Here is a 17,869-nt window from a genome sequence, read left to right as displayed (position 1 = left end):
GAAGCCCACCCGGAAGGCTATCTGGGCCAACCTGGGAACCAAGCCGGAGTTGCTGCTGTGCTGAAGGTTCAAGGCTCTGGGTGCAGACACAGAAGCAAGACCCCATTACCTCAAACTCGGGGCTCAGAACAACAGAAATGCACCGTCTCAAGTTCTGGAGGCGGGATGCCTGAACCAGCGCTTCTCCGGGGGGCTGGAGGTGAGGGTCCTTCCCGACTCTTCCGCCCCGGGTGCCCCAGGCGCCCGCTGTCTTGCAGCTGCGTCTCTGCCCCCACGGCAATGGCCTTCTCTATATGGGGTCAGGTCTCCTCCGCCAGCCCTGGCGAGGGCCTCGGGGCTCCCGCGTGGTCCAGCACAGTCTCCGCATTTCCATCTCATCACAGCAGCCAAGCTCGCTTTTGCCCATAAGGTGACATTCACAGGCTCTGGGGTTTAGGACGGGAACATCTTTCTGGGGTCGTGATTCAGATGACCACAGGGGGTCACAAGGGGCCTCTGTGGGTGGGATTAAATACTTAGAGGCAGAATCTCAAGGTGTTATAAGGCTGCTTGGAGGGGCTCTGGGCCCCGCCTGGGAGCAGGCTGGCACGGAGCTGACGCCAGCAGACCGGGCCCCCCGGCGCCGGCTGCCTCGGGTGGAAGCAGCTGTTCCCAGCCCTGTCCCGTCAACCGCCGACACGAGCGCCCGTCTCTGTGGTCGGTTTGGGCCCAGGGCTTGGCCTCCCTGGAGGGTCTCATCTGTGCTCAGATGCTCCTGTCCCCACTGGCCCTCCGTGTCTTCTGGGGCTGCCATGACCTTGGTTTCATTACAGACCTTTAGCCCTTGGACAGGAGACCCGCGACATCACGGCCCAGTATCGTCCCCCTGCTAGCCTGGAGGGAAGGTCTTCATGAAGATGAAGATGTTTCTATCGGCCAGGGCTCTGTGTGTGTGGGTGTGTGTGTGTGTGGGTGTGTGTGTGAGAGAGAGAGGGAGAGAGGGAGAGAGAGAGAGACAGGAAGAGAGACAGTTTGTTCAAGGAACTGGCTCACGTAATTATGGAGGCCTGATAAACCCAAAACCTTCGGGGTGAGCTGGCCGGCTGGAGGCCCGGGAAGAGCCGTGCTCAGAGAGAATTCCTTCTCGCTCAGGGCAGATTAGGCCTTTGAAGGCTCGGGACTGTCTCAGTCCGACGCGGCCACTATAATGAAATTCCACACACTAGGCAGCTTGTAAACAACAGAAACGTCCTGCTCGAAGTTCTGGAGGCTGGAAGTGGCAGGTCAGGTACTGGCAGGGTCGGGTGAGGGCCCCTTGCACGGTCACACGCTTCTCGTGTGTCCACACGTGGGCAGGGGTGAGGGAGCTCGCTGGGGCCTCTTTTGTAAGGGCACTAATCCCAGTTTGGAGTCACCTCTCAAAGGCCCAACCTCCTAATACGATCACTTTGGAGCTTAGCTTAGGTTAGCATCAACCGATGAGTTCAGACACAGCACCCACCCGCCCTGTGGAGGGTAACCTGCTTTACTCAAAGCCCACTGATTTAAGTATCAATGTAATCCAAAACGCCCTTCACAGAAACCTCCAGGATAATGTTTGAACAAAGGTCTGGGCACCGTGGCCCAGCCAAGTCAACACATAAAATTAACCATCACAGCTTCTATTCTATTTCAAGATACTTTTAAAACACCCTTCAGGGCTTCCCTGGTGGCGCAGTGGTTGGGAGTCCGCCTGCCGATGCAGGGGACAAGGGTTCGTGCCCCGGTCCGGGAAGATCCCACATGCTGCGGAGCGGCTGGGCCCGTGAGCCATGGCCGCTGAGCCTGCGCGTCCGGAGCCTGTGCTCCAGAACGGGAGAAGCCACAGCAGTGAGAGGCCCGCGTACCGCAAAAAAAAAAAAAAAAAAAAAAAAAAAAAAAAAAAACACCCTTCAGAAAGTCCAATTGTAGCCCCACCTTTCTTCCACAAACCACTGTCGGCACTAGCAGTGGTCCCAAGCTTCCCCAGGTCACAGTGTAACGCCCAGGACAAGCAGAATCTATGTGCCTGTCTGAGTCTGGGTCCCTTTGGGGAGTTTTCTGGTTAACCTGGAAAGGCCCCTTTGGGATTCATCACATGTGATTTGAAGCCGGCTCCGTCAATGCTCCAATGGTCCTGTCCTCACCAGAGCCCGGGGCAAACTGGGACCCCGCCTTCTGCAAGCAAGTCCGTCTGGGTTAAGGAGGACCAAAGGTTGCTTCACGAGTGGACCTGGCCTTGGCCTCCATGCCCTCCGTTCAGCCTGTCCTACTTGGCTGACTGAGTGGATATCTACACTTTGCAAAGTTTGGGATGTTTCCTGTGGCTCTAATCAGGGTGGGTGATTTTAACCATCAAGGTGCATGGCAGCCGTGATGGCATCGGCTACGGGTACAAATGGCACAGGTGCAGCGCGCAGCTATAACCCTGTGTCCTGCTCGTCTTTCTACATACTTTCCTGTGTCCTACAGAATAAAATAAAGGCGGTGCTGATACACAGAAACACCAAAAGATGACCCACAACGATCATAATAAATATATTTTAACTTCCCAACTGGCACAAAGCAACATTTCCAGCAGCCCAACGTGCACGGTAACGTCAGGGTCTCGTCCACCGTTAGACCCGAGGCTTCGCCCCCTCCCACCAAAGGTCACGGCGGGAGCGGGGCCCTGTCTCTCCAGACCCAAAGGGATGATGGGCCTGTAGCGATCTCGGGAAATCCAAAGGTAAGCAAATAGAATAATAATTTGAAAAGGAAAAAAGAAACAATGTAAGGAAAGTCGTCTTTGTTCTAGGAAAAGTCTCTCTTTTTTTTTTTTTTTTTTTTCACGGTATAATGACTGACTCATTTACAAAGAGGAAGTGAGTTCTGTTGAAAAATACTTGAAATATTCTCTCAGGGGCAGAAAACAGTTCTTCACCAGCGTGGCTGGGCCCTGGGTGGGGGGCTTTGCTCTCTGCCTGTCCCGAGCCAGCAGGGATAATTCCTCCTGGGGATCCAGAGCTGAATGCCTGCTGAGAAGGAGAGCGGGGGCTTGGTACCCACCCAAGGGCTCCTGGGAGAGAGCTGGGGGGTGCCCGTCTCGCTAGATTACCCGAGGTCTCTGAGAGAAAGACCCCACCTGCCCTCTGTGAGGTTTTCACCGCGTGGTGGGATGACAAGCATGTCGTGGGCAGTAGGGGACGATGGCTCCCACACCCCTCCTGGGGAGGGGCCTGGCACCCGAGACGGGTGCACAGAGGGTCCCCAAGGGCAGCCCACTGGCCCAGCTCAGCAGGTCTCACTTTCAGGGTGGAGAGGCCACCGCGGAGCAGACCCACAGAGAAGGGAGGGCGGGACTCGTGGGCAAGGCTGGTCAAGCGGTGTTCCCTGGCCCTTCCAAGGGTTCTGCTGCACCCGAGCTGAGCACGGCTGCCTGTGGGCCCCGGGCTGCCTGAGCCGGAGGGCCACGCAGCAGGGACCCCGCTCGTCACGTGATGCAACCCTGGGGACTCAAGTCTCGCGGACGTGGCGCCTGGCACCTCGCTGGACTCGGGGGACATTTCTCGGCTCAGTTTTTGTCGGGGGTGAAGGCCACGGACAAGGTGCCAGAAACACACCGTGCCCCTCTTGGTGCTCTCCCTGCCCACCTCCTTGGGGCAGCTCCACTGTCCAAGGGAGGCCGGTGCTGTCTGAAGGCAGCTGCCCATCATCCCAGCAAAACGGTCCCTACTTCCAGTGAGGGGGTCTCCCTCACGACTGAGACAGTGTGAGCTGAAGGGAAGCACCTCCTGCGTTCCTGGGGCCCAGGCCCCGTCACCCACCTCCAGGGGAGAGAAGTGGGGAGACGCTGTGGAGGAGGTGGGGTGACCCTCAGGTCTTCCGAAGAGATAATGTTTCGGAACCTGCTCCACCTGGCTCCCCACGTCCCCGCCACAGTCCTGGCTGGGGGCCGGGTGGGCGCCACAGCGTGAGCAGGGCGAAAGCTGGCACTGGGAGGTGGTGAAAAGAAGTTTCCAGGCACTGCCGGGGGAGGACCCATGACTTACTGTCCTGGAAGGTGCAGGCAACGTTGGTCCAACACAAGGACGAAGGCCAGATGCACGGGGCTTGGGGGAGGAGACGGCCTTCTCCTCAGGGCTCGGGGGGCCGTGTGTGGCGGGGACAGTGGAGGAGGGCAGGGTCCTGGCAGCAGAAAGGCTGCCTGGAGTGGCGGGGTGGCCGGACCAGGGCTGTGGGTGTGCAGGGCTGGCGAGGGGACGTGCGTGAGAATCGCCAGTCCTGAGAATGTTTCAGGAGCACCGAAGGCCGTGCGTGCGTGTGTGTGCCCGTCTGTGTGTGCATGAATGCGTGTGTGTGCACGTGTGTGTGTGCGCGTGTGTGTGTGCGTGTAGGTGTGTGTGTGAAAGCCCAAGGCAGGCCTGTTTGAGGGCCTGAAAGAAGCTCAGTGTGGCCCAAACGCACACAGTGGGGCGCCCGTGAGGATGTGAGCTCGTGTGAGTGTGTGCGACGAGTGCGAGCCTGTGAGACAGCAGGTGTGTGCTTGTGAGCGTGGGGCTGTGCAGCGTGAGGCACGTGCCTGGAGCCTGGGGAGTGGGGACCAGGACCGGGGCACATGTGCCGCGTGGCTCCCGTCCGGGGGTTCGTCCGGAGGTGAGACGCTCAGAGGCACCAGTGCAGAAGCGGGGAGAAGGTCCCCGAAGTGGAAAGGGGGCACCGCTGACCTTGAGCTTGTCCAGAACTTGTGGGGCGGCCCCTGACCTGGGCACAGAGGCTGCCCCGGGCACGGCTCTGTGTAGAAAACCCTCTGCTCTCTTGCACTCTCAGACTTGTTTCCCTGGTGAACCCGAAGCAGCCTGTGTCCCTCCAAGTTTCCAGGGACACAAACGCACAGGAAATACCTCTTCACGGCGGGGACGTTGCTCCACACGTGCACGGCGTTCCGGATGGTGCAGCCACGGACGTCCTGGATGGTCACCGGCTCAGTCTGAGGGGTAAAAACGTCAACTAGGAACTGGGAGACCCACAGTGGGCACGACACCTGAGCCCAGAACAGTGTCCCGGGCCTCCTAGACCGATTATGTCTCCCAGTCGACATTGCTTACATGTCACATCTTTTTCCTTATAAATCACCTTATAAGGAAAAAAGCCGAGATATTATTTTAGACCTTTTAACTGGTAGGTTATTTTCACTCCCACAGGTCACCTGGCCCAGGGACTCCCCGCCTGCTGCGTGGCAGAGGTGGATTCCCGTGAAGGTCAAAGAAGTCCTTGCTCTTTGAGCCACGAGATATGTCATGTCAGGCAGATAAGAGGCTCTGCGGGCAGACAGCAGTGTCTCCTCAAGGGCCGATGCTTCACGATGCCCACAGGAGCCAAGGGCGTGGCCGGATCCTGGGGCCGCAGTCTCCGTAGAAAGCACCGGAAGGTCAGGGAAGGAGGGGCTGGGGGGAGTCGTGGCAGGAGGGAGGTCATCCGGTCCCCGACACCCAACCAGGTGGCCTGAACTTTACCTCTCCGGACTTGGAGTGGTGGGGCGTGCAGAAAGGCCCACGTGGACCGTTCCCAAGTCTGACCATCCCTGGACACATCAGTCTCCTCCCGTGTCCAGACACCTGGCCGGGAGGAGAGCTCACACGTGGATGTACCATCGGGCGCAGGGCAGAAAGAGACGGTCCTGCATTGGGCACGTCTAGCTACTGCCTGCCATCGGCAGGCATGTGGTTCCACAGCAAGATGGGAGCAGTGACAGGACACGTGGGAAGGTCTCTTTTTTGCCTACTTCTGATCCGGGACCAATTCCGATCTACCCAATGTGCTCACAAAACGACCAAGAGTCAGCATCCTTGCTGTCCTCCGAGTCTGCGGACGGCTGGCTCCCAGGTTGGGAGCCTGTGCTTTTGGTTTGGACTCGCGGTTACTGTTCATAGATTGTTCAGTAAACAGGTCACCTTACATGCCTCATGACCGCTGATATGGGGTGACATGTCAGCATTTAAAAATTCCGGGCTTCCCAAAAAGGAGGAATAACCACGGATGCGGAAGAAAGTAGGAGAATCGTGAGGCCACTTTGCTCGACCCTATGAAAGTGATGTTTAAACTTTAATTAAATGGGTGACATTCCGGGAAAACATAACTTACCAAATTGATCTCAGAAAAGACTGAAAATCTTAACAGATGAGTTCCCACAGAAGAGTTGCTCCCATTTTAAAACAACGGCAACAACAACCAGTCCCGGCAGTTGCACAGGAAAAGTCTGTCGAATTTTAAAATACTTTATGACGCAAACTTAACACGGACATCCCAACCCAATAAAAATAGCACAAAACTAGACAGCCTCACACACCCGCCTGTCTCGTGCTTGTCAAAGCAGCAAATCCTACGGGAAATGCAGTTCACTGGATTTCAGCAATCTGTCAGAACAGCCACACCCCGCGACCAAGTGGGTATTTTCCAGGAATGCAAAGACGGATCGCTATTATGAAATCTATTAGTATATTATATCCTATTAATAGATCTAAAGAAGGAACTTAATTCTCTCCATAGACGTAAAAAAGAACATTTGACAGAATCCAACACTTATTCTTGATAGAATGGCTCAAAAAATAGAAATCAAGGGAAACTTCTGGAAATTTCCTTCACATAGTGAAATGTATCAACCTCAACCTCAAAGCCAGCATCAGCTTAGTAGAGAAACACTGGACACATGTACGTGCAACTCAGGACCCAGGCAGGCATGTCCCGTCACTACTGTGGTTCAACGTGAGACAAGAGGTACAAAATTAGAAAGAAAAAACTATCATGACCTGCAGATAATCTGCTCAGATACCCAGAGAGTCTAAGTGAACCAACTATAAACCACTTTCATCCACAAAGTCATCCAAGAAGGCAGCAGAAGCTAACTTAATGGAGAGACGAGATCAATAGTTTCTTGAATCAAACCAGTAAGAAAGATACAAAACCAGTAAGATACAAAATGGAAAATCCCAACTGCATAGGAGGGAAGAAGACAGGACATTTGGGAGCCAAGGCGAGGGAACGCAGAGAGCTGGGGACACCCTGTGGGCAGGTGAGGGGAGCGGCAGCTCGGCCGCCGGGGGGGTGGGGGTCTGCGCGGACACCCTCCCGGGGCAGTGGCAGCATCCCTGAAAACGGCACATGGACCCCGCGGTCTCGCTTCCGGAATCCACCCCGCAGATGTCCCCACTCATGCCCCCTCCTCATAGCATTGTTTGTAAGAGCAAGAGATTGGAAACAGCCCAACTCTCTGTTCCCGGGAACGGATTAAAGGCATTTTTCACATCCATACAAAGTAAAACTGCAGAAAACAAAACACGTACGTCAAAACAAAGAGTGAGAAAGGTACTTTTCCAACAGAACGATTTCCAAGGTCACGGTTAAGTGAAAAAAGCCCGACGCAGGGCAGCGGGGCGGGCAGACGTGTAGGTTTGTGAAGACGTCCTGGAGGTGGCCAAGGACCTGGAGACAAGTGCAGTGGGGACAGCAGGGGTGGGGAAGCCAGGAGACTTTCACTGCAGGGACCCCGGGCCTGGCCTGGGGCTGCCCTGTGTGTGGGTCTGCTGGGAGGGACGGGCCAGGTCAGCCCTGGACAAACCGGTCACTGAGTCCAAAAGTGACGGCTCTAATGGTCAGGACTTGGGCCTGAGGACAGAAACAGCCAGGCTGTCGGTGCCCCAGGATGGGTGTGAGTGTGTGTGTGTGTAACTGACCGGAGCACTGCGTATTGCGGCGTGCGACTGCGATGCGTGTGCACGTGTGAGCGTGCGTGCGCCCAGGTGGGGTGGCGGGGAGGAGAAGGACGTGACCCGAGGTGGCGGGACCCTAAATCCAGGGCAGTGCAAAGGCGCTGTTGGGACCTCAGTGGTGAGACGGCCCTCGTGGGCCCTGTGAACTCTGAAAACCCAGGCCTCGGGACCGGGACCTAAGCGGTGCCCCCCAGGGGCCCCAAGTGTCCCTCAGGGAGGCCGCGGCCCGCACCCACCTCCAGAAAGCGAGTGGCCACGACGCGGTCGTCCTGGGTCAGCACCAGGTTGTCCACGAACATCCAGAAGAAGGGCTGGGGGCTGCCTGGCCGCGGCCTCGCGTACCGCAGGATGCGGTGGAACTGGAACAGGTACCACGCTGGGGTGGGGAGCAATCGGGTGGGTCTGGGCTCTGCCTGGAGGGACCCGGGACGCAAGGGCGGGGCTCTGGTGGGGCGGGGCCGCCTGCTTCCGCAGCTGCAGCCTCCAGGGCACAGGTGCGGGAGGCTGGGCGACACCCCACAGGGACACACAGCCCTGCGGACAGGGTGGGAGGGGCGCCAGGCCGCCCTGGGGTGACGGACCCACTCGCTCTCTTGATTGTGGTGATGGCTCACAGGGTACCCACTTCAAAACCCACCACGCTGTACTCACTGAATACGGACAATTGACCTACGTCTCTGATACCCCAGTAAAGCTGACTGTTTAAGAATGCAGACGGTTTGCAATTCCTGCCCTCCCTGAGGAGAGCTGGGGTGCGTAGGGGGGCGTGGCAGACAAGAGACTCTGGAGTCTGAGCAGATGGCCAGGCCTCTTACCTGGGGGCTGGCTGCAGGCGTGGCCCAGCGGGGGCGTAGAGCCGTAGGCGAGGTCGAAGGGGCCCCATGCTTCCACCTGCAGGAGAGCGCGCGGCTCAGGAGGGCAGGGAGCTCCCCCGGGGCCGGGCACCTTTCCTCTCTGACCATGTGGTTCAGGCTGACCCTCATGGAAGGGGTCGGGGGGCGGTGAAACCCACCGGGTCAGACCCGCCCCTTGGTTCCGGGGGTGCAAGGAGCCCTGCTTTCTCTATCGTCTCAGGGAGGCCGGCCCTCAGCAGAGCCCTGGGAACCCGAGCGCGGTGATTCCTTTGTGCCGGGCGTGGCCCTTACAGACCGTCCAGGGAGAGTGACACGGGGCCCCCAAGGACTCATGCGGATTCTGTGTGTTGCTGGGAAATACAGCTGGAAGCCCTGATGGGTCACTGGGCAGCAGGCAGCCTTCCCTGGCGAGCGTAAGCCGCCCCTGCTGCACCTCCCCCGCCCCCCAGCCCGTCCAGGCCCCTACAATCCCCCCTGAGCTGAGACGCTGAGGATTCCCTTCCCCATCAGGGGCCCAGGTGACGGAGGGACCCAGTTAGAGACTCTAGCCCGTGTCACTCTTCTTGAAAAACAATTGAAAGACCCAAATACTGGATCTCTGGCTGTCTGACAGCAGCCCGTCCAGAGCAGACGCGGCTTCCCTGGACCCTCCTCAAGTCACTTAACAGAAGCCGACACCCGACGTTAGCCTCCGGCCTCACGTGCCCCCGGCCTCACGTGCCTTGTTGCAGTCAGCTCTGACCCTGACCCAGGCGCGCTCCTGGTGGCTTCAGCTCCAAGGAAGCCTGCTGACCAGCGCAAGTACAGCAGGGGGTCTGGACAGGGAAGGGGCAAGGGGACTAGAGGAGGTGAGCGTGGGCTGGGGGCCCGGGACCCGCATCCCAACACTCTACACGAAGGTGGCTGCTGAAATGACCCCAGGAAAGGTTGTGAAGGAAGCAAGGTCTTAGAGGGAACACCCCGCTGTCCCCGGGAACCCGCCAGTGTGCACGTGAAATCCCCCGAAACCCGCGGCCAGGTGTGGCTGTGCAGACGTGGAAGCCGGACACGCCCACCTCTAGGGTGGGCTGCACGGTGGGAAAGTCCGTTTTACAGGCCTCGTGAAAAAGGAGTGAAGCCAGGGCTGGTCGTTGGGGAACCGGGTGATGACGGCACACGTGAGCCACTGTCACCCCTGAGACGCGAAAGCTCATTGCGGGAGGGGGTGTCTAGACCCTTGGCCGCGCAGCGAGAGCCCCCCCATGTCTGATCTGTTCCTGCAGCTCTGCTACTTGGGGAGGGCTCGTGTCACTCTCCAGTCCCGCCTTGACCGTCCTGCCCTGGCAGGGAGGACCCCGCCCTGGGGGGCCTGGGACGAGTGTGTGGGTGGGCGCAGGCTCCAGAAATGCTTCCTGGTGGGATGTCCGAAGGGGCCGGAGGGGCAAGAAGAGAGCTGTCCTGGGCTTCGGGGCAGGGCAGACCCCAGGGGGATGGAGGAGGGGGGCGTCTCCAGTCTCAGCCAGGGAGGAGGGCTGGCCCCTGGGACACGGCCCCCCGGCCAGACGGGGAGCAGAGCTGAGAGGCCCTGCCAGCACCCGGGGGGTGAACTGGGTCCCCCCACATTGGCTGCTTCCTTGTTGCCACCTTCTGTGGCCAGTGTTCCGGCCCCTCTGACCCCGTGCCCGTGGTTGTCGGGCTCTGGGGATGACGGGCTTTAATTCTCCTGTGAGAGGCTGTGTGGGCGAGCGGGTGACGGACCAGATCTTCCTTCCCTGAGGCCACAGAGGTGGCGTCCCAGCCCTTTCCCATCCGCGGCGGCTCGCGGCCCAGCTGCTGAGTCATTTTTAGGCCCTTCCTCCAAGGCCGCCGTCCAGGACAGCGGGAAATAGCCTTCGAGGGAGCCAGACGTTTCATGACAGCGCTCGGAGGGTGTTTTCGAACAATCCGTGGTGGTTGTGTTCAAGACTCAGCACTTTATTTTAGGAGGGGGGGATCCCCTCCCTAGGCGGCACCGTCACAGGTGGTGGGATAGGCCCCTTGGGTTTCAACAAACCGGGCGGGAGCTTTGGCCAACGGTTCTCCTCTGGGCGGTGGGCAGCGGGGGGCTACGGACATGCCTTTCTCAGCTCTCCCGCCGTGGGGGGCCGACACCCCCCCAGGTGGGCCCTGCTGGGGACAGAGCATCCGGGCTGCACCTCCCCCACCCCGTCCAGTCCCCCTCCCCCGACGCACCCCCTCCCACCCCGGTCTGCTCTCACCCCTTGGTGCCTGGAGGAGCACAGCAGTACTTACGTCCCTCCTCACTACGTTGGTGACATCATCCAAATGCTTCAGTTTCCCCGGCTCAGAACCATGTTCCAAAAAGCCCAAACTCATCAGCTCTGGGTGGGGAGCAAAGGGGACACACAGGGCCGACGCTGGTTTTTGACCCCATGTGGAACTAAAGGGCTGCCGTTAGCAAGCAGACTTTATCTTTTCAACCGCATGACAGGGGGAGCCAGCAAACTCCACTGAGAACTGATTTCAGAAAGTCAAGCAATTTGTTGCAAAGCCAGGCCCTCCTGGCTGCAGCGCCACTCTCTGGGTTAGGAATCCACTGGGTGGTGGCCGTCCACGCTGATGTCACCTGGTCAGGCTGTGTGACACGGCTGGGTTGCAGGGGGAGTCTGCAGCCTGGGCATGGGACAGCTAGCCCAGAAAGAGTCTTAACAAATTGAACTAAGGATGCATCGTCCGGGCAGGGACTTGAAGGCTGGGTGGCCACGGGCTTCCTTCAGGGGAAACCTGTGCCCACTCTGTGCGTCTCAGCCCCCGGGTCCCTGACACGGGTGTGCATGAGGCCGCTGTGACCGCACTACACAAGACACGGGGCGTAGCGCCAGAAGTGGGATGGACGCCCCCCCCCCCATTCCATTTGGCCAGAGACAGGGAGTATTTTCACGGATTCTTCTTACAACTGCCGGGCCCAGGAGAACCCATAGGATTTCCAAAGGCACCAGCAGGTGGGGTCTGCTCAGGGTACAGAGGGGCAGGACACCCAGGAAGGCTGCAATGCAGCATGTGACCAGCCTGCGCAACCTGGGAGATTCGGGTAGAGAGGGAGGGTGCAGGGAGCCCTGCGAGGGGTGGGGCGGCCCTATACGGCGGCCAGGTGTGTGGAGGTGTCTGAGGTTTGGTGGCCGTGGGCAGGGCTGTCCTAGGCAGAGAGCCTGGGCCCCATGGCCCTCACTACAGCGTTTCACACCCACCGTCTTGCTACGTGAACTTTCTTTCCAAGGCGTCCCTGCTGAAGGAAGGAGCCCCAGGTGCTCCTCAACCCTCCCCTCCTGAAAATGACCCTCAGGTCCCCAGCCTCAAACATGTAGCAAGTGCATCATGGGGGACATTTCGACCCCGCCCACCGCCCACTCCCCCGGTCCCCCGTGGGTCTCGCTCCAGGCAGACCCATCTTCCATTGTCAGTCCTCAGACATCACTGCACCCACCTTTCTTGATGTCCCCAAAAAGGGACAGCACCCGGATGGGCTCTCTCTTCCACACGGGCACAGTTTTGTACATCTCAAGGGGACTCTCCTATTTATTTTTTTTAAAAAAAAGGATGTTCTGATGACTGCTTGGTTGTACAGCCCATGAGTGACAAGAAAAATTCTTTCTGGCTCTGCAGAGGCTTTTCCCCTGATGAATGAGGACACACCGGCCGAGGCGGCTGGCCCCACCCTGACTGCACTGACCCCCAGGCCTCCGTGAGACCCCACCCATCGCCCAGGACGAGGGCTTCTGTCCTCCACACCAAGCCCCCAGCCTGGGCCATCTCTAGCAAAGGAAAGGCAGGTGCGAGGGCATTTTCCTGACTGTGAAGGAAGATAATTCTATCCCGAGAGAAACCACTTCCCTTGTATTTCTTGGGAAGAGTCTCAGACCTGGGGGATTCTGAATACCCACGGCCATGGGATTCACCCAACCCCTCTCCGTCCCCTCTGTGGGCTCTGAACGTGGGCCTCAAGCCACACAGCACCCCTGAAGGCTACCAGTGTCAGGCATCTCCCAGGCCAGGCCTGAATCAGCCCCTGAGTCCTGCCATGAAGGAGCCAGGAAGGCCTAGGGTAACACCCGCCCACCCCGCAGGGCACCCGGCAGCAGAGACCCGATGGATCTATTCATGAAACAAGCACCCCAGCGCCACCTGACCCCCAGGAGGTTGCACTTGGGAGTGCCTGGCCTCCCACGAACTGTGGATGGGATTCCAGGCCTAGGCAGGGGCACTGCCTGGGGGAGGGGGGTCCCAGGAGACCCTGAGCCCCAGGGGGAAGGGTCTGCCCAGGGCTGGAGCAGGTGGGCACCCAACGCAGGCAGCGAGTGAAGCGGCGGGTGAGTGTAAGGGAGGGCAGGCTGCCCGGAGGAGGAGGCGTGGGGAGGTGAGAAGGGCGGGGCGGAGGGACACTTGCGGACACACGTCCTGGTCCCCCGCGGCAGCCGCAGGAGCAGTGCCTCCTTCCCGCTGTGCTCCGGCTCTAGTGGCAGTAATACCAGCTGTGGGCACCAACCCCTTCTCCCTTCAATGAGAAACTCGTCCTGCAGTCTGCCAGCAAGGGGCCTTCCTGCACCGAGAGGGAGCGTTTCTGCCGCTCACCGGACCGCGAGAAGGCTCTACGGGGAGTGCAGCCACCTTGCTCCGAAAAGCACCATAAAGGTACCTGCTCCCATCTGGTTTCAGGGAGCGCTGGGTGGTGGGGCTACCATGTGCCCCCGTGGTGGCCCAGCAATGCCGTGTGCGGCGACTCCCCAGAACCAGCCTGGCCATGCGCCACAGGGGAGAGAGCCCGAGACGCCAGGCCGCCACGGTGAGCACCCAGCCCTCCCCATCACGTGGCCACCCTCCCTCTGTGCATCTCTGTCTCCTTCCTTCCTGTTAGATGACACCAATCATTGCATTTCATGTCACCCTCATCCAGGATGACCTTACCTTAAGATTCTTAACTAAATTACGTCTGCAGAGACCCCATTTCCAAAATAGGCCATGTTCACAGGTAACAGGGGTTAGGACGTGGATGTGTCTTTGGGGGACAGAGCTCAAACCACCATGATGAGCCCAAACTCCTGCCTAGCTCCCGGATCCCGACCTTGATCCTGGAGAGGACCCACGTCTGTGCCAGCTGTCCGGGCTGGACCAGGAGAGCCTGCCCGGGCGTTCGCTCCCACTTGCTGGACCTAGAGGCACACCTCTGCTGGGCCCCTCTCCTACGTCCTACAAATGCCTCATTCCCAGGCTTGGAAGAAACAAAACTGCCATGCGAAAGTGATTTGTAGAGGGACTTCCCTGGTGGCACAGTGGTTAGGAATCTGCCCGCCAATGCAGGGAGCACGGGTTCGAGCCCCGGTCTGGGAAGATCCCACGTGCTGCGGAGCAACTAAGCCCGTGCGCCACAACTACTGAGCCTGCGCTCTAGAGCCCGCGAGCCACAACTACTGAACCCCATGTGCCACAACTACTGAAGCCCGTGCGCCTAGAGCCTGTGCTCCGCAACAAGAGAAGCCACCACAATGAGAAGCCCACGCACCGCAACGAAGACCCAACGCAGCCAAAAATCAATTAATTAATTTAAAAAAAAGAAAAAAGTTTAAAAAAATAAAGTGACTTGTAGAAGACAGAGCATCTAGCAGACAAAGAGGGGATGAGAAAAGCGCATTTGCTTAAAAGCCCTTAACATCGTTGTGTAAGAGGGAGCGGACGGGCGCTTTGCAGCCCATCACCAGAGGAAAGGAGCCAAGTCCGAGCACCCGCTCCCGCTCCCGCTGTGTCCTCACCGCCTCCCGGTCGCAGAAGGCCTTCAGCCACCCCCGCCACTTCTTCCTCCTCTGCAGCAGCCCGCTGCGGGGGAAGGGCAGGCATAGGAAGCAGACCCAGTTGCTCATGGCCTGCACTTTCCCCGAGGTCCCAGGGCCCACCAGGCTGTCGATGCACTCGAAACAGTAGCACCTGGAGTCAAACAGAGAACCACAGCGACAGGCCTGCCACTGCCTTGGCCGCCAGGTGAAACCCCGGTGGTCCCGCAGGCAGAGGCGAGCCTGCTCCTTGCTCCGGAGTGAGGGGTGGAGGCCACACGCGGGCTCAGGGGAGAAGATGGAGCTGGCAGGGGCTGCAGCCCGGGGAAGGGGGACGGGTCCCTCTTGGGGACCCAGAGCGCCAGGAACCCAGCCATCTGCAGAGGACAGCAGGGGGTCTGTGGGTAGTGACACATTTCACAGACTCCCCTAAGCCAGCTGGCTCCCTCCTCCAAACTCCAGATCCTGAGAAACCAGGCAAGATCTCTGCAGGAGCGCCCACTGCGGGGGCGGGGTGGGGCTGCAGACTTGGGGCGACGCAGCAGTAAATACCGGGACGCCCGGAACGACTGAGGGGAGGGGACCACGGGTAACGCTCGGGCTGTTAGGTAGCAGGGAATGACTACGCCTCGCCTGACACCAGCTGCGTGGGTTTCCTGTCGCTGCCCTACTTAACCACGGAGGGAGCAGCTATGTCTTGGCGATAAAAACAGAAAGAAAAATCACAAGCACAGATCTTCCGACACACCCTTCCCCTAGGTCATGGCTATTCACCAAATGAAACGTTTGAGCTGGAAATGGAAAGCTTTGGAGAAAGTCATACTTTTGGGAGGTGAACCCCTTTGGACTCTGGGATGCGGAGCTGAGAAGAATGGGAGTTTCCCAGGCTTGTGGGCAGTGGTCCTTCAGCCCTTGCCCGGACCCCCCGGGCCCCTGGCCTCACCGCGTGCAGTCGGGGCTCTCGCAGATGAGCAGCGTCTCTCCTGCACAGCAAATGGAGCAGTAGGACAGGTACCCGTCCTCGTCGTACAAGAAGAGGCACTCCAGGAACTTGTCCTTGGCGAGGGCAAAGCCAGGCTGCCTCCTCTGTTCCAAGGCCTCCACAAAGCCGCCCCATGGCTCCCTGCTTACCTTGCACGGAGTGCACATCCCTCCCTCAAACAGAGGGTGCTGCGTGTGCACCCGGAAACTTCCGCAGCAGATACACATGTCTGAGGCGAAAACCCACAGGGCAACGTGTCACAATGCCGTCAGGCACAGCAACAGACTCAGGAACGAGTTTAACAATAACAAAAAAAAGGCAAGACCTGTACACTGAAAACCACAAACTAGTCCTCAAAGAAATTAATGATCAAACAGATGGGAGGGCATCCCATGTTCATAGATCAGAAGACTAAACAGTGTTAATATGGAGAGCTTCCCCAAATCTGGTTTTGAGAAACCAGATCCTTCTCAAAATCCCAGCTGGCCTTTTCCTTTCTTTCTTTCCTTTTTTTTAGAAATTGCTAAGATGATCCTAAAATTCATATGTAAATGCAGGGGATCCAGAATGGGCAAACCCAAAGAGAAAGAAAGTAGATTTGTGGTTGCCTAGGGTTGAAAGAGGGGAGGCAGAGGGATGAGGAATGAGGACGGACTGTTGATGGGTACCAGTTTCTTTTGCGGATGACGAAAATGCCCTAAAATTAGACTGTAGTGATGGGTACACATATCTGTGATTACGCTAAAAGACACTGAAGTGTACGCTTCAAATGAAGTGTCAGGGTCCTTGGGGCAGGTGGAGGGGATACGAGCTGGGCACCAGCGGCATACACTGCCCTCTTCCGCGGACGGACAATGAGTGAGGCTGCAAGTCTTTCCTCAGCTGGCTGACGTCCCTTCACCTGGGCAGGTGTGCGATGCTCACCTTCTATGTCTCGCTGGTTAACCTTGACTTCATATGCAATAAGATCTGGAAAAGAAAATAAGTAGCCCCTTCCTCTGCCTGTCTCCTAATTTAGACACCTCAAGAGATGAGCCTCACAAGTCCTTGGTGAAGGACTTCTGACGTCACAGGAACCAGAGGATCAGCCCCCCCCCCGCCCTGTCCCCTCTGCCTTTCATGGCGACATGTTAAACATCTGAGCTGGTGGGGTGGGGTGGGGTGGGGGAGGCTTTGAGTGGGGCCCTTCTGCTCCTGAGTGACGTGGGAGCATTCCAGAAGCCGGGAACCCTAGACTCTGCCCAGGCCTGGGGTCAGCACCCCAAGTGATGGAGGCAGTACCTGCATGAGCCCTCACCTCTGCGGAGCCTGGGTGACGGTGGGGATGACTGCTCGCTGGAGCGCGGGATGATGTCCGTGCTGTGCTCTGCTTCCCGGTCCAGGACTGCAGCAGTGGCCGTGGGGACACCAAACCAGGAGACAGGACGCACACCAGACAGGGAGAAAGTGTCCCATCAGCCTCCGTCTTGGAGCCCCAGACCCCCAGCACGGGGACTGAGCAGACCACCCAGCCCGGCCCCTACCCACCTCCCACCATGACACTCACCCCTCTCGACCCCCAGGGTCAAGGGGCAGGAAGACCAGTGGGGAGCGCCAACCTCGAGAGGGGGCTCGGTGGGCGCAGCAGGTGGGCCGCTTCTCCCCACAAATGGGAGGGCAGGGGGCCTCGAAGGGCCCAGGATCCACCACGGCCCCTCCCTCCTTCTGTGTCCTCCCTAGCTGTGCACCCCTCAGCCACCCCCATGCTCCTGCCGCCCCACTGTCCCCCAGACCCCAGCCTGTGGTCTCTCCCACCCGACCCTCAAAGGCAAGGGGTCTATGGAGAAGGCGAAAGGGCCTCACTGATTTCACAGGGCTGGGGACACGGCTCCCCTTCCAGCAGCGGGGCTGGGTCAGGGTCCGAGCCATCCAGGGTTTCCAGGCTCAGGGTTCCCGGGGAGGAGAGGGCCATGGAACCTGGGAAGGGGCCTTCCAGAAACCAGCAGGAACCGGGGGTGCTGGGCCCGCTGGGCGAAGGGGGTGCGAAGGTGACGTGACGTGCGGGGGCGGGGGAGTGGGGAGGGGCGGGGGAGCCCTCAGTGCCACTGGGTGTTGGCTGGAAGGGTGGGGGGGCTCGCCCCTGTTGGGTGGGGTTAGGGAGTCTGGGGAGGGGGAGGGGGAGGGGGGCTCAGTAATGGGGCGCTGAGTGTGGGGTGGGGGGGTGGGGGGCTTAGGGGCGGGGCTGTGGTCTTGAGGGAGGGGCAGGAGGGCAGGTGTGGGCAGAGGGAGGTCAGTGGGCTTAGGGAGATCAAGGGTGGGGGTGAAGGTGCTGGGTGAGGGTTGGGGGGAGTTTACTGCGGTGGGAGGGGCCAAGGGGCAGTGCGGCGGAGGGGCTCAGCTGGGGCCTGGAGGGGGCATAACTACCCCACCTCTGCTGGGGTGTGGGCTGGGCATCCTGACTTTCCTGGAAAAAGCTCAGCGCGAGGCAGGGGGGTCACTCTGCAGTGA

The 17,869-nt window shown here is 59.1% G+C and overlaps 1 protein-coding gene across 1 annotated transcript; it reads right to left on the bottom strand.

The window, feature by feature from the left end:
* Nucleotides 1–2,848: 2,848 nt before the first annotated feature.
* DNMT3L (DNA methyltransferase 3 like) lies at nt 2,849–17,333 on the bottom strand. The gene is made up of 12 exons (XM_060297642.1): nt 17,225–17,333; nt 16,680–16,766; nt 16,307–16,351; nt 15,532–15,611; nt 15,344–15,456; nt 14,383–14,554; nt 12,063–12,150; nt 10,871–10,959; nt 8,561–8,636; nt 7,982–8,121; nt 4,881–4,966; nt 2,849–3,014 (listed from the first exon to the last, which is right to left on the bottom strand). Exons 1-12 carry the CDS (start codon nt 17,331–17,333, stop codon nt 2,849–2,851), a joined length of 1,251 nt encoding a protein of 416 aa, XP_060153625.1.
* Nucleotides 17,334–17,869: the final 536 nt, after the last annotated feature.

This window comes from Globicephala melas, chromosome 4 (assembly GCF_963455315.2).
Source record: "Globicephala melas chromosome 4, mGloMel1.2, whole genome shotgun sequence".
Lineage (NCBI taxonomy): Eukaryota > Metazoa > Chordata > Mammalia > Artiodactyla > Delphinidae > Globicephala > Globicephala melas.
Note: the sequence above shows the minus strand (reverse complement) of the source record. Positions and strands in the feature narration are given on the sequence as shown.

What these genes read in the sequence shown, in the direction of transcription:
- DNMT3L (XM_060297642.1), bottom strand. Translation starts at nt 17,333, where the DNA reads ATGGCCCTCTCCTCCCCGGGAACCCTGAGCCTGGAAACCCTGGATGGC. An exon ending in TCCCCAGCCCTGTGAAATCA is followed by an intron (nt 16,767 to 17,224) that starts GTGAGGCCCTTT and finishes CCACTGCTGCAG; the next exon opens with TCCTGGACCGGGAAGCAGAG. An exon ending in TGGCCACTCGCTTTCTGGAG is followed by an intron (nt 4,967 to 7,981) that starts GTGGGTGCGGGC and finishes TTTACCCCTCAG; the next exon opens with ACTGAGCCGGTGACCATCCA.